Consider the following 13,577-nt stretch of genomic DNA (forward strand, 5'->3'; position numbering starts at 1 on the left):
AAACCCAGGAAGTCAGGCAAAGACCGGATGGAAGTGTACCAGCCACCTGAGGGTCGCCGGCACTCCGTGGAAAAAGGAACCAGGAAGCGCCAGGAGGCGCAGTGAAGACACCCTCAGCAGGAGGCCAACTGACCAGGAAAGCACAATGCAGCACACCTCCCAGAAAAAAACAGGAACCGCTGAGGAGCCACCAGGACTCCCTCCAAACCCGGCAGGGAGGGAGTCCAGGAAGACCAGCCACACACCCGCCGCCCAGCAACAGGTAAGCCCCAGGAGCCTCCAGGGTCCTGACCCTACATACTGTCGGAAGACAGAAAAAAGAACAGGAGGAATACTGGGTAGAGTACGGCTATGTACTCCCAGTAAGGGGGGCGAGGGGTGTACCAGCATTCCTTCTTTTCTTTTTTCTGTTGGTGAGATAGATTATCTCACTTGTTAGTATGAAGGGGACGAAGACCGGAGGGACCTGGGGGTAATGCATCATTTTATTATAATGCGGAATTTAATTAGCTCACACTCCAAGCAAAAAACACCACCATGCAATTTACAAAGTGACTTTCACAACACACAAGGATTCAGTTATAAACACGTGACTTGTTTTGAGTAACTCTAACAGAGACCACTAAAACCCAGTACACATATTTATATCTGGATAGCGAACAAGGCAGGGGCTAAATCATGTAGGGGGACAAGACATACAACTGGGCACACATCACAATCAATGCACATCTGATCACATGATGGCATGCGCATGGAGATAAGTATAGTGAAATGCTGTTTAAAACAAGTGCACAAGATTAATTGACCTTGAGGAAGTGCTACCAGTTGTTTATAAAGTGAAAGGGCTGATTCAGAAACCCATTCATGAGTACAGAAAATAGGAATGTATGATGATACCACGCATACCAACACAGCGGTATTTTGCATAGTGGTTTTGACAACGCAAGTCGTTACATCGACTTGCGTTGGAGGGCGCTGGATTTAGGAATAGTGTGAATTACTATTCCAAATCCAGTCTACGTACAGTAGGGAAGGTGTTGGAATTGTAATTCACACTATTCCTTAGTCTAGAGCGCCCTCCAGTGCAAGTGGACGTAATGACTTGCATTGTTAAAACCACAATGTAACCATTATGCGTTGTAATGGTTGCGTGGAAAAGGATGTTTCCCAGAAAATAGCCCTCTATTTTAAACTCTAAGATGCTTTTCTGGATCAGCCACAAAACGTCCAACTCCCTATTAGTAAAAGTGCAAAGAGAGCGCAGTTCTTACTATTTGTGCAAATTATATCTCAATATTCCCTGAATAGTTTCTAAAATGGGAATAAAATTTGACTATTCTGGGAATATTTATATACAGTTTACGCACAAATGCAAATGACAAAAGCCTTTGTGAATAGGCCCCTGAAACCTTTTGTCAGTTTGGATGGGGAGTTCAAGTTTGTGGAAATAGCTGTGATAGTTTCAGAGATAGAATCATTCTGGGAAGAGTTATAGAGTCATTTCCAAGCTACATTAGAACACTGGAATGTTGGGAGCTACACTGAAGGCAATGCAGTGGCTAATGACCAATTATAGCTGGTATAAACCTTCTTCTCCAATATTCCAATAATTGTCTTTCTTTTTCTCCCTTTTTAATTTAAAACATTCTACCCTAGGTTGGTAACATTTCTAATAGGCCTACACCGGTTGTTAAAGTCTCTCCCCCTTGTTACAGGACCTTGCCGTGGGTTCAGGGCCTTTAACAACCAGTATATCCCTCGGCAGCAGGCTTTAAGGCTATATGAATTCAGATTTTCCTCAGGAAGAATTATTATGTGGCACAAATTGAATAAGCGAACATACTATCATTGGTTTTCCACACTTCAACCATAATGCTCTTGAGGCGTGGGTGCCTGACATGCATGATCAACGGCCAGAGCGGACTGTCCAAGACTTCTACCATTTGGAGGTGTGGCTGCGCCATCGTTCTCTGTCTCATCCACCTCTGGCTTGGTCTCACTGAGAGTCTGAAAAAACTACTATCAAAGGGCTGGTTCAGACATCCACATGAATGGAGTCTGGGATTAGGTCTTGGATACAACTGGGCCAGACAGGAATTGTGCGAGGATGCAGGAAGAGTGCTGGGCACCAAGCACCAGTCCCAGAGTGAAGATGTAAGCCATCCACCAGCTCAGATGGCCTGAGATGGATGAAGGGCCGCACCCACCAGGCTCTGGAGAGAAGATGCTGGGTAGACTAACATCAGTAGGATGAGGAGGGTGGAAAGTATTAGTCCACAGAGGAAGGGATCGGTAGTCCTGCAGTCTAGTAGCCAGGGCAAGCTGTAGCAAAGCAGGACAAGTGGTCCCTGTCCGTAACAGCCATGCTGTGGGGCAACTAGGTTCATGTGAGAGGAGTGTGGTAGGTCACAATAGATTGTCTGGTAGACTGAGGAGGCTGCAGTTGTGCAGCTTACAAGGGGAATGGTAAGATCTCACCCCAAATCCAGCTCATAACCCTGTCAGGCCATCACACAAGGCCTCTAACTGCCACCCAGAAGAGCTTTGAGTATTCTGAGAGCTGTAGTCTCATCTATGTAAAGAGAACAGTAGGAGATTAGGATTGTCATTGCATCTTAAAGCTGCTGAACCCCAGATATTCCGACACAAACCACCACCAGCGTTGTCTATGCATCATAATCATGCTTTGCAGCACCTCTGCCGTTCCAGTAGTTCTGGCAATGCATCACAGTTATGTACAAACCCCGTCATGCCATCACTGGAGTTAAACTATCCTGGCTGATAAGGGGTGAAACCCCGAAACTGGTCCTAGGATGCTTGTTTCCAGTCTAGGGAGGACCTGGCCTGGCAGTTTGGGCTGGACTGTTCCCATTGGGCACAGGGTCAAGACTGATTTTCATATGGCTGGGTTCAAACTGGAATGGCATGATGAGCAAAAAAACAATGGATTTAGGCCCAGATCGCTGTACTGGGGTGAATGTATGACATTGGTCTGCATTCTGTCCATCAATTATTGTTTTTGCATTTGTCACCCCGAGTGGCACGGGTATGCCCAGACGTGGGTCCCGTGCTCTCCATGCCACTGGAGTCAAGCTATCTTGGCTGATGGGGGGTGAAACCCCGAAACCGGTCCTATGATGCGTGTTTTCAGTCCAGGGAGGACCTGGCCTGGCAGTTCGGGCTAGACTGTTCCCATTGGGCACAGGTTCAAGACTGATTTGCATATGGCTGGGTTCAAACTGGAATGGCATGGTGAGCAAAAAAAACGATGGATTTAGGCCCAAATCTCTGTACTGGGGTGAATGTATGACATTGTTCTGCATTCTGTCCATTAATTGTTGTTTTTGCATTTGTCACCCCAAGTGGGGCAGATATGCCCAGACATGGGTCCCATGCTCTCCATAACACTGGAGTCAAGCTATCCTGGCTGATGAGTGGTGAAACCCCGAAATCGGTCTTAGGATGTTGTTTCCAGTCCAGGGAGGACCGGGCCTGCCAGTTCGGGCTGGACTGTCTCCATCAACGCCTCCCTCGAATCCGGCATCTTCCCCGATGACTGAAAGCGGGCAGAGGTCAAGCCCCTCCTCAAGAAACTCTTGGCCGACCCGACCGACCTGAAAAACTACCGTCCCATCTCTCTCCTTCCCTTCACAGCCAAAGTCACCGAGAGGTACATCAATGCCCAGCTGACCACCTTCATCGAAGAAAACCAGTCTGGATTTCGCAGCAACCACAGCACCGAGACTGCCCTCCTCGCCGCCACCTATTACATCCACATGCTACTCGACCAGGGTCACACTGCGGCCCTCATCCTACTAGACCTCTCCGCACATTCAACACCATCTCACACCGCACTCTCGCAGCCAGACTCCACGATGCCGGTATATGAGGAACTGCCCTCGACTGGATCTGCTCCTTCCTCTCCGACAGAACCCAAAGGATCAGACTCTTCCCCCTTCCTCTCCGAACCAACAGCGATCAACTGTGGAGTACCCCAAGGATCCTTGCTCAGCCCCACGCTCTTCAACATCTACATGGCCCCCTCGCCACCATCGTCAGACAACATGGGCTCAGCATAGTATCTTACGCTGACAACACCCAGCTCATCCCTTCTCTCACCAAGAACCCCCAAAACACCAGACAGCTTCCAAGAAGAATGAAAGATGTTGCAGCATGGATGAGCGACAGCTGCCTAAAACTGAACTCGGAGAAGACGGAGTTCCTCGTGGGACAGCATCTGGTGGCCCCCTGCGCTCGGAAACCCTCCCACCCCAACGGACCATGCCCGGAAACTCGGCATCAGTCTAGACTTCTCCCTTACCATGACCCGCCAAACCAACTCCGTCCCCTCCACCTGCTTCAACTCCCTTCGCATCCTCCGCAAGACCTTCAAGTGGACCCCCCCCGAATGCAGAAAGACCGTCACCCACGCACTCATAACCAGCAGACTGGACTACGGCAACGCCCTTTATGCAGGAATCAACAAAGCCCTGCCACACAAGCTCCAAACCATCCAGAACTCCGCAGCCAGACCCGTCCTCAGACCCCCACGACACGAGCACATGACCCAGCACCTACGAGACCTACACTGGCTCCCCATCGAGAACAGAGTAACATTCAAGCTACTCACCCATGCCTACAAATCCCTTGCAACATTGGACCAAAATACCTCAACGAAAAAGTCTCCGTCCACATACCCAAAAGGAACCTCTGCTTCGCCGACCTCACCCTAGCAGAGACCCCATGCATCTGCAGAACGAGAGCGGGTGGAAGAGCCTTCTCCTACCTCACAGAAAAGATCTGGAACAAGCTCCCAGTCAACATCAGACGCTCCCCCACTCTGCAAACCTTCAGGAAGAGCCACAGGACCTGGCTCTTCTAATGTTCCGGAGCTGCACTCCCTCTCCCTCCCAGCGCCTTGAGACCCTCACGGGTGAGTAGCGTGCTTTAGAAACCCCTGATTGATTGATTGATTGACTGTTCCCATTGGGCACAGGGTCAAAACTGATTTGCATATGGCTAGGTTCAAACTGGAATGGCATGGTGAGCAAAAACACGATGGATTTAGGCTCAGAACTCTGTACTGGGTTGAATGTATGACATTGTTCTGCATTCTGTCCATCAATTGTTGTTTTTGCATTTATCACTGAGACCTGCAGACAGCTGTCAGTATACCTTCATCGTGAAGCCCACCCCAGTGTAGTAGTACATGGACTTACTCATAGCTGCTTGTGCATCTCAATCCAACCCTAGAGGACATATGTTATTTTAAGTTCTGCACCTCACAGCTCTGTCAGTGCTTCTCACACATCACCTTCAGCACCCCTGCTATTCCAGAATCTCATGCACAGCCTTGCAGTTGTACCTCACTTGCACCCCCTGATATTCTTGTACTTGAACTTGCACAAAGCAGAGCCTGAGCATATCAGTCCTGACACTGCTATGCGAGCACTAGAAGCTGCACTTCAGTCCTGCCCTACCAGACCCCTGTCGCTGTGATATGGATCTCCCACTCTACAATCCCCACCTGCAGTTAGTTACAAGCAGCTGGTACATTAACCCTATGTGCTGACCGGCGTGGGCAAACATTGTTGGGGGAAATATAAGCAAGCAGAGGACTTTAACAGAAGATCAATGCCAAGTTGAAGGTGTCAAATAAACGGTGAAATATTGTTAGACTGCAAATGACACCTTTTGAACGTCATAGAAAAATTACTGATACCACGTGACCTGTGTATTATCTCACAGAAAACCCTGAAACATTTAAAATTGTTCACCAATGTCATCATAGAAAATCTCCCCATGAGACGAGGATCTTTTGTAAATCGTCCGTAGCTCAGTTGTAGTTTCCATGCAAGGAATGTAGCGTAACTGGGTGCAAAAAATGAATACAGACCAGTGCAACAACTGCAAATGCCTTTGTGACATAGAGAAATGCACTTCAAATGGAAATAGTTTTAGCCTGAATGAGTGTGATGATCCTTCAGAAGTAACACTTCCCATGACAATACAGAAATAAATCCTAGGTAATAATGCGGAATCCTAAGTGATCCGAGAAACCTAAGAACACTATGTTCCAGGAAACCTTATTGTCGCAGCCTAACGAAATCTTATGCAGTCGCCCCAGACAATATCTTCATCTTACCGCCGTCTCTCTGATAGGCTTTAGGATATATCACCAATATGGTAATCCAAGCAGAGTTCCCCTGATCAACGCAGCAGACACAACAAGCATTTGCAATGCAATAGGTCTCGCAATTATACGAGTTTAAGCTATTGGCATTGTAAATGACAATGCGTTTCATTTATGTTTTAAAAAACAAAACATAAATAAAAGGCATTCTCATTTATAATGCAAATAGCTCAAACTTGCGTAAATGCGAGACCTAGTGCATTGCAAATGCACGACATCACGGACAACCGGAGGGCGGGCAACAAGGGAAAGGAGAAGGCACGGACAACGGGCGGGGTAAACAAGGCACGACAACGGGAGGGAGGGTGAGGGGTAAAGAAGGCACCAGTGCATGTCGTGCCTGCAGTAAGAGAAACTGAATAAAGACAATAGTGCTCACAGTCTAAATAACAGGTACCGTGTAACAACAGAAGTAGAGGGGCCAGTCGCCATGGGAAGTGACAAATGAAGAGGAGGTGGTTCTAAGGCGGGACAAACAAGCCTATTTTTGAATCAGAAGCCAGCATTTAGGACAGACAATGACACAAGCCAATGGCAAATATGGGCGGAGAGTGGGTGGGGCTTCTATTCACTACTCCACCACAACAAATCTCGCAAAGCAGCGCATGCGCGCTGGCTCTAGGCTCGACCAAAAAACATTGACGTCTGTTTTTTTCTTCGAGTCAATGGGGTCATCAGTGGTACAGACACAGTAATCAGGATGCCAGACAGTTCCGATTTGTCTCTGACATTTTACTGGACACTCTAAACACCTTTTGGGTTCCTGCATTAGGCTTCTGCGTCATTCTCCCCCCCCAATCACTAACCCCACTTCCACACAAAGGTTACAGCAGGCCATCATCCCCTAAGGCCTAGCCCTAGCTGATAATGCCATGCCACAACCTGACAAACAGGGAACAGAGGAAGCACAACATGGCTCAATATAGCATGATGCAAACGTCCACCTCGACAGTCAAATAAAGACTCATACCTACATCTTGGCAGAGGTCAGGGTCAGCTCAGGCATTGAGCACAGCGACTTGCTGCAGGCAGCCTCAGGTTACACAACATAGCCCTCAGCAGGCACCTTCCAATCCAATACGACAATAGACAACCCCTGTTAGTACCATCACTGCAACATCTGATGCATGGGACAATCATACAACTGCCACAACACTAGAATTCTGCAATAACCCTGAAGCCTATAGGTTGAACCGGCCTGGTAGACGCATTGCTGACACAAGGAACAGCACACAGGTATCAATACATTTCTGGGAGTGCAACGCATACTGGGAGCAGGTGTGATTTCAAAATATCGAGGGGGGATTTCAAGGTCAAAGATTTCGTGATCAGATATTAAGGGTCAAAATATCGACTGGTAGGTATGTATATATTATCTAAACCTGTATGTCTGTGTACACCCAGGCCTTTGATCATGTACCCTGAACAACACAGCTGACTCGCATGTCCCACCCACTGTGGCGACCAGCTAGAAGGAACAGCTTTATTACTAGATGGACGGCCTCCTGTTCCTGCACATCTGCCCAGAGCTAAGAGCGTGCCCAGGTAGGCTCCCCTTCACTCCAGTGATACCTCCATGGCACCATTACAACAGCCTGGCTCAAAGGAGCTTCCTGAAATGGGGCATCCCGGGACACGCTCTTCCTCTTGCGTCACCTCGAATCGTGCATCACACTAGGAAGTAAATAAGTGATTCCTTCATCAGGCTTCGTTCTTCCCAATTCCTTGACACCTGAGACCATTGGTCCTCCAAGGATTCTTGAAGCAAATGCTTGTGAAATCTGACATTCAGGAACATGAAAATGCCATGTATTATCACGAACTATGCCCAAGAATTATGACTTGAACTGATGGGAGGATCGAACTATTTGCAGTGATCGGCAGACCTCATTCGTGAAACACATTCACGGTTGTCTGTAGGTCCTGCAGTACTTTTTAGAGTCATACTGTGGTACCGAAAAAACTCTGACAAAAAAGCTCAATCCAGATAGTAATTCCCTTCACTGCCAGGGACTGCTTTTTAAGAGCAAAAAAATATAATTTTTTTATTGGTGAAAGGCAGGTAGCAACCTCAACAGTAAAGGTTTTAAAAACATGACAAAACAAGCCTTGGAAGTAAAAAGTTAAAATGTCAGTTTATTCCATTGTAAATTACCCAAAGACCATGGACCACACTTCAGTGGAACCCTCTACTTTAAATACACTGACTATAACATTTATCTGATTGACAGATCATTTCACCTACAGTGTCCTGAGGATGTTCAATTTTTATTCACTAACGCTGTGAGCTGTGTCGCTACACTCAGTGGTTAATTTGAGCCAGTGGTTGATGGTGGGACCCACTGCCACTCATTTTTCAGTACCGGAACTTACTTTTCCTCATCAGACATTTACCGAGAGCAAGAGAAGGAAAAAGAGGCAAATGGGAAAGAAGGCAGAAGAAAAAGATGGATACAACTTCACAAAGAGACCTACAAGAGTGAGGTAACGGGGCAGGGAGTGTGTAGTAGTGGATTAAAGAGACCTGAGGTGGATTCAAGACAATGTAGCCTTGGTATGCAGCACGCCGACATTTAATAGCACCAACTGCGGGCTTATTAGCAGAACTTTGGGCCCTAGCACTCATTCTTTTACAAGCTAGGCATTGCTGCTAGGTGACAGCAGAGGCATGCCTTCTGGGCAGAGGTATGTGCTTGTGGTGCCCTCATCTCATTTTAAAAAATATATAAGACTGTCTGGATTAGGGACACCTCTTGGTCCTAGGATAGATTTAATGGGGAGGAAAAATAACTCTGGACTCTGCAGGTTATGGTAGAATATGAACAAAGCGTTTATTAGTGATCCCTAAACTGAGAAATCAGTTGACTAGGGTTCATTTGGCCAATTCTACAGGGTGGAGGTGGACTGGACTGATGAAGAGAAGAGTTTTGGTCCGTATTACGTAGGCTTTATCAGCTACTTCTGCATGAAAACGAGGCTTGCTGATAGGCTACTTTTACATGGGCTGCATACAACAGAGTACAAAAATTAAAGATGTGCTATGCGTGGTGTAACTGTTCGCGTTGCATACATTTTTTCTGTAATAATGAACCTTCTTCCAAGCTGTGTTGGTGCTGTTTATTCAGGTTACCTCAAATCCTAATAAGTTGTAATTATATTTCTAATGGATACTTCTACCTGGAGATTGCTCTCCTCCCGAATCTCCTCCAGGCCCAGACTGGATCTTAAAAGTTGTAATAGCTCTCCTGTGCTAAGTGGCATGATAGGTTCATCTTGGCTGCAGGATCCACCCCCGTTTATGACATCACGGAATCATATAAGGGGCCACTTGGGTGCACTGATGTTGGTTCCTTTTTTCCCACTCCCTTTGACATGGATTCGGAGTCTCTGTCTGTTAGTAATATTTTCAGTCCAAATTATTATACTTCCAGAGTGGCAAGGATGCATGATTTCTGGATTTGTTGTACTTTGGGCTTTCCTTCGACAGGCAAGGCTAGGTTATGGGCACAGTTAAGGGCTATTTGTCAGGCCTTTCGGGTTTTCCTTGTTTATAACACAAAGGGGCATATTTGCTAGAAACTGACAGAGCGCAGGGTTATGGCAAAATTGGTAACGCCGTGCTCTGTCAGTTCCAAAGTGCAGGGTTGCGCCGTATTTGCAAGAATGCGGCGCATGCCTGCATTTCCCCTAGCGCTGGTGCTAAAGAAGCTGCCTAGCACCAGCGCAGGAACCCTTGCGCCATGTTGCAAGGGTGCCAGCACTGCAGGGGTGATTGTTTATGTGCTGGAAGGGACACCTTCCTGTACATAAACAATATGTACAGCCTGTTTGCTGTTTCTATGTGTGCTTCAGAATGCAACACACATGGAAAGAGTAAATTAGGAGCAGAAATGAAACGTTTCTCCTCGTATCTCCTCCTTTGGACCATGTATTCCCTGGCAGTATTTTTGACACAGCTCCATACCTTGTATTGGTACGGTCAAAAAGCAAAGGGTGTTGCTGCGGAAAGCCCACTGCAACACCCATTGCACGCCCATTTCATGCTAAGTGCTGCGGGAATAGGGTAATTATTTGTAAGGCGGCATTAAGCCACGTTAAGTTGTAAATAAGGCGAAAGACTTAACGCCACCAGAATGTCGAAAAAAGTGACGTTCTGGTGGCATTAACTCCTTGTAAATGTGTCCCAAGGTATCCTTGTTTAAGTCTTCTATAGTTATAGGTTTTCTATGGGGGCTGTCCCATTCGTTTCCACCATCTCCCTTTGTTATGCCTCAGTGTACCTTAACTTGCTGCTTTTGATGAATTCACCCTTTGAACATGTGCACAGTTATCCTTTACAACTACTTACTTTAAAGCCTGTGTACTTGATCATCATTGCCTTGGCTCAGCATGTTAGCCCCCTGCAAACGTTGTCTGTTCATCATCCTTTCACCACATTTTTTCCTGACAAACTAGTTCTTAGTACCAAGGTGTTATAACCTATTGCTGTTGTGGTGCATCTTCCTTATTAATATTCTGTCCCTTGATGCTCAGCCATGAGTGATGTCACTTAGAATGTTGGGTGTGAGGGACTGGAGGAGTTGGCAGTTGGTAGAGATGGGCTGAGCAGCAGGGAGGCTGCTCCTGGTGGGGCTCTACAGGAGATCTGAGGCTTTACTTATGAACTTTATATTGACTTTGTTACTTATTAAATAAACCTACAACCTGTTCTAAGCGGCCTGTCTACGAGCCATCTTTCATTATTACACTGGCGACGATTGGAAAGAATCTACGTGTGTGCTACTTCAATGGATTATGGTTTTCAAGAGAAAAGGAACTTCAAGAGAAATTTCAAGTAAAGGAACTTCAAGTGAAATTGCATATTTTGAGGAAGCTGGCACTCAAGAGCCCCACCAGTGACCACTCCATCGGTCGCCCTAATATGTAAGTGCCAGTTTCTGTTGAATCTCTAGTTCTCTTCGAATGAAACAGAACCTACATGTTGAGCGAGGATGGCTGTGAATGCCTTGGTAATGTTTCTCAGGTCCTGCTGTCCTTTCTGAGATTGGCAGTAGTAACGAGTGTTTGGGAATTGGCACCAGCGATGTATGCTGGGGAAAACCGGCAACCCTGTGATCTGTGACAATTGGAAAAAAACAGAGACTATTATTTCTTTTAAACCTGTGGAGATAAGCTGCTGAGGTGAATACTGACTATGTGAGCCGTGACGCTCCAGAGTGATGGGAGCGACGTGTTCTGAGAGAAATCGGCACTATACAGGTCTGACTTTCCTGTTAAAAATGCCTGTGTAACGTTTGTATTTGATGAGGCACTGAGTTGACCCCGGCTGACATTTCGATTGATTTGGCATCTGCAACATGTGCTGGGGAATTTGTGTTAATGAACTGTGAGAAAAGCAGAAGTTGGTTTTTGAACCTTTGGGAGTTGAACACCCGCCGTATTGCGATTTAAAAAGGCTGGTGCGCGAGTTACAAACAGCGCGCGCACCCTTACCTGAATTTGATTGTCCTACGATATCTCCCTCTGACGCGGTGTGTGCCTGCTTCTGGACGCCTACATGCACGGACGCGCCGTGAGCCATCCAGCCCAGCGTCATTTGCGTGCCGCCATGTTTTGGAAACTGACAATCTCTACTATTCATAATTTTGTGGTATACACGTTTTGCCAACCACGTTTTTGTTGGGGGAGGTTGTCAAGTATAATAAAGTTTCGGAGCAGCAAGATTTAATTCCACTGTTTACACTGCACTGCGGACTCCTGCAACGTTGGAAGCCTACCGGTACTTTTGTTCTAATATTATTCACCCTGTGGCATCTGGGAATTAATTCACGTTACTTTCTGATAAGTGTTCCTCTCCAACGGATGTTACTTTACCTGGCCGCATTTTGTGAATTTGGAATTCAAACGTACACTCTGCACAACCCAGCAAGCTAAAATGGATTAATTTTGTGTGATTTAGTAATAAAGCTTTATTGAATTTTACTTCTTAACAGGTGGATTCTCGGGTACTAATATCGAGTACCAGTGATGTTATCTCCAGACATGTTATTTGATATTTTGGAGTTGAGTATTGGTTCTGTTTCATAGGGAAGTGTGTTCTCCTTTAGAGAGTTGTTTGGTGTGTCTTTGGGAGGTGTTTTCCCCTATAGGGTGACGTTGTTCCCCTATTACTGTGATTTGCGTTATGGAGTATCATAGGGAGGTTTATCCCTATTACAGAGTCTTTGGGAGGTGTTTTCCCCTATAGGGTGACGTTGTTCCCCTATTACTGTAATTTGTGTTATGAAGTATCATAGGGAGGTTTATCCCTATTACAGAGTCTTTGGGAGGTGTTTTCTCCTCTTGTGGTGTTCTAAGTTTCATAGGGAGGTGAGTTCCCCTGTTACAATTTTCTGTGTGTTTAAGGGAGGTGTATTCCCCTATAGGGAGGTGTGATTCCCCTATTACGCTGTTTTGGATTCTAAGGGAGGTGTTTTCCCCTTTGGGGTGGTGCGTTTACCCCATTACTGTTAATTTGTTGGTGGTGTGTACCCATCTAGTTAGTTTCCCTAGGGAAGAGGATGGGGTTCATTATTCTTTTGCTATAGTTATTTTCTTGCAAGTATTTTCTGATTTGATTTATATTTACTTGCATAATGTATTTTCTTATTGATTCCTGTTTATGTAACCGATGGTATTTGTGATATCTTGATTTGATGCATTTATATCTTTATGCTTAGTTTTCGTAAGGAAGGGAGATGTGTTATAACCTATTGCTGTTGTGGTGCATCTTCCTTATTAATATTCTGTCCCTTGCTGCTCAGCCATGAGTGATGTCACTTGGAATGTTGAGTGTGTGGGACTGGAGGATTTGGCAGTTGGTAGAGATGGGCTGAGCAGCAGGGAGGCTGCTCCTGGTGGGGCTCTACAGGAGATCTGAGGCTTTACTTATGAACTTTATATTGACTTTGTTACTTATTAAATAAACCTACAACCTGTTCTAAGCGGCCTGTCTACGAGCCATCTTTCATTATTACACTGGCGACGATTGGAAAGAATCTACGTGTGTGCTACTTCAATGGATTATGGTTTTCAAGAGAAAAGGAACTTCAAGAGAAATTTCAAGTAAAGGAACTTCAAGTGAAATTGCATATTTTGAGGAAGCTGGCACTCAAGAGCCCCACCAGTGACCACTCCATCGGTCGCCCTAATATGTAAGTGCCAGTTTCTGTTGAATCTCTAGTTCTCTTCGAATGAAACAGAACCTACATGTTGAGCGAGGATGGCTGTGAATGCCTTGGTAATGTTTCTCAGGTCCTGCTGTCCTTTCTGAGATTGGCAGTAGTAACGAGTGTTTGGGAATTGGCACCAGCGATGTATGCTGGGGAAAACCGGCAACCCTGTG

General features: G+C 46.1%; 1 protein-coding gene across 1 annotated transcript in view; it reads left to right on the forward strand.

Annotated features, from left to right (window-relative positions):
• The first annotated feature begins 41 nt into the window (after positions 1-41).
• LOC146809359 (uncharacterized) overlaps positions 42-13,577 on the forward strand; it is a 133,803-nt gene continuing 120,267 nt past the window's right edge. Inside the window, exon 1 of the mRNA XM_085616158.1 lies at positions 42-262. Within this exon, the coding sequence (XP_085472284.1) occupies positions 146-262 (117 nt within the window). The 5' untranslated portion in view covers positions 42-145. The remainder of the gene's footprint in view (positions 263-13,577) is intronic.

This window comes from Triturus cristatus, chromosome 7 (genome assembly GCF_964204655.1).
Source record: "Triturus cristatus chromosome 7, aTriCri1.1, whole genome shotgun sequence".
NCBI lineage: Eukaryota > Metazoa > Chordata > Amphibia > Caudata > Salamandridae > Triturus > Triturus cristatus.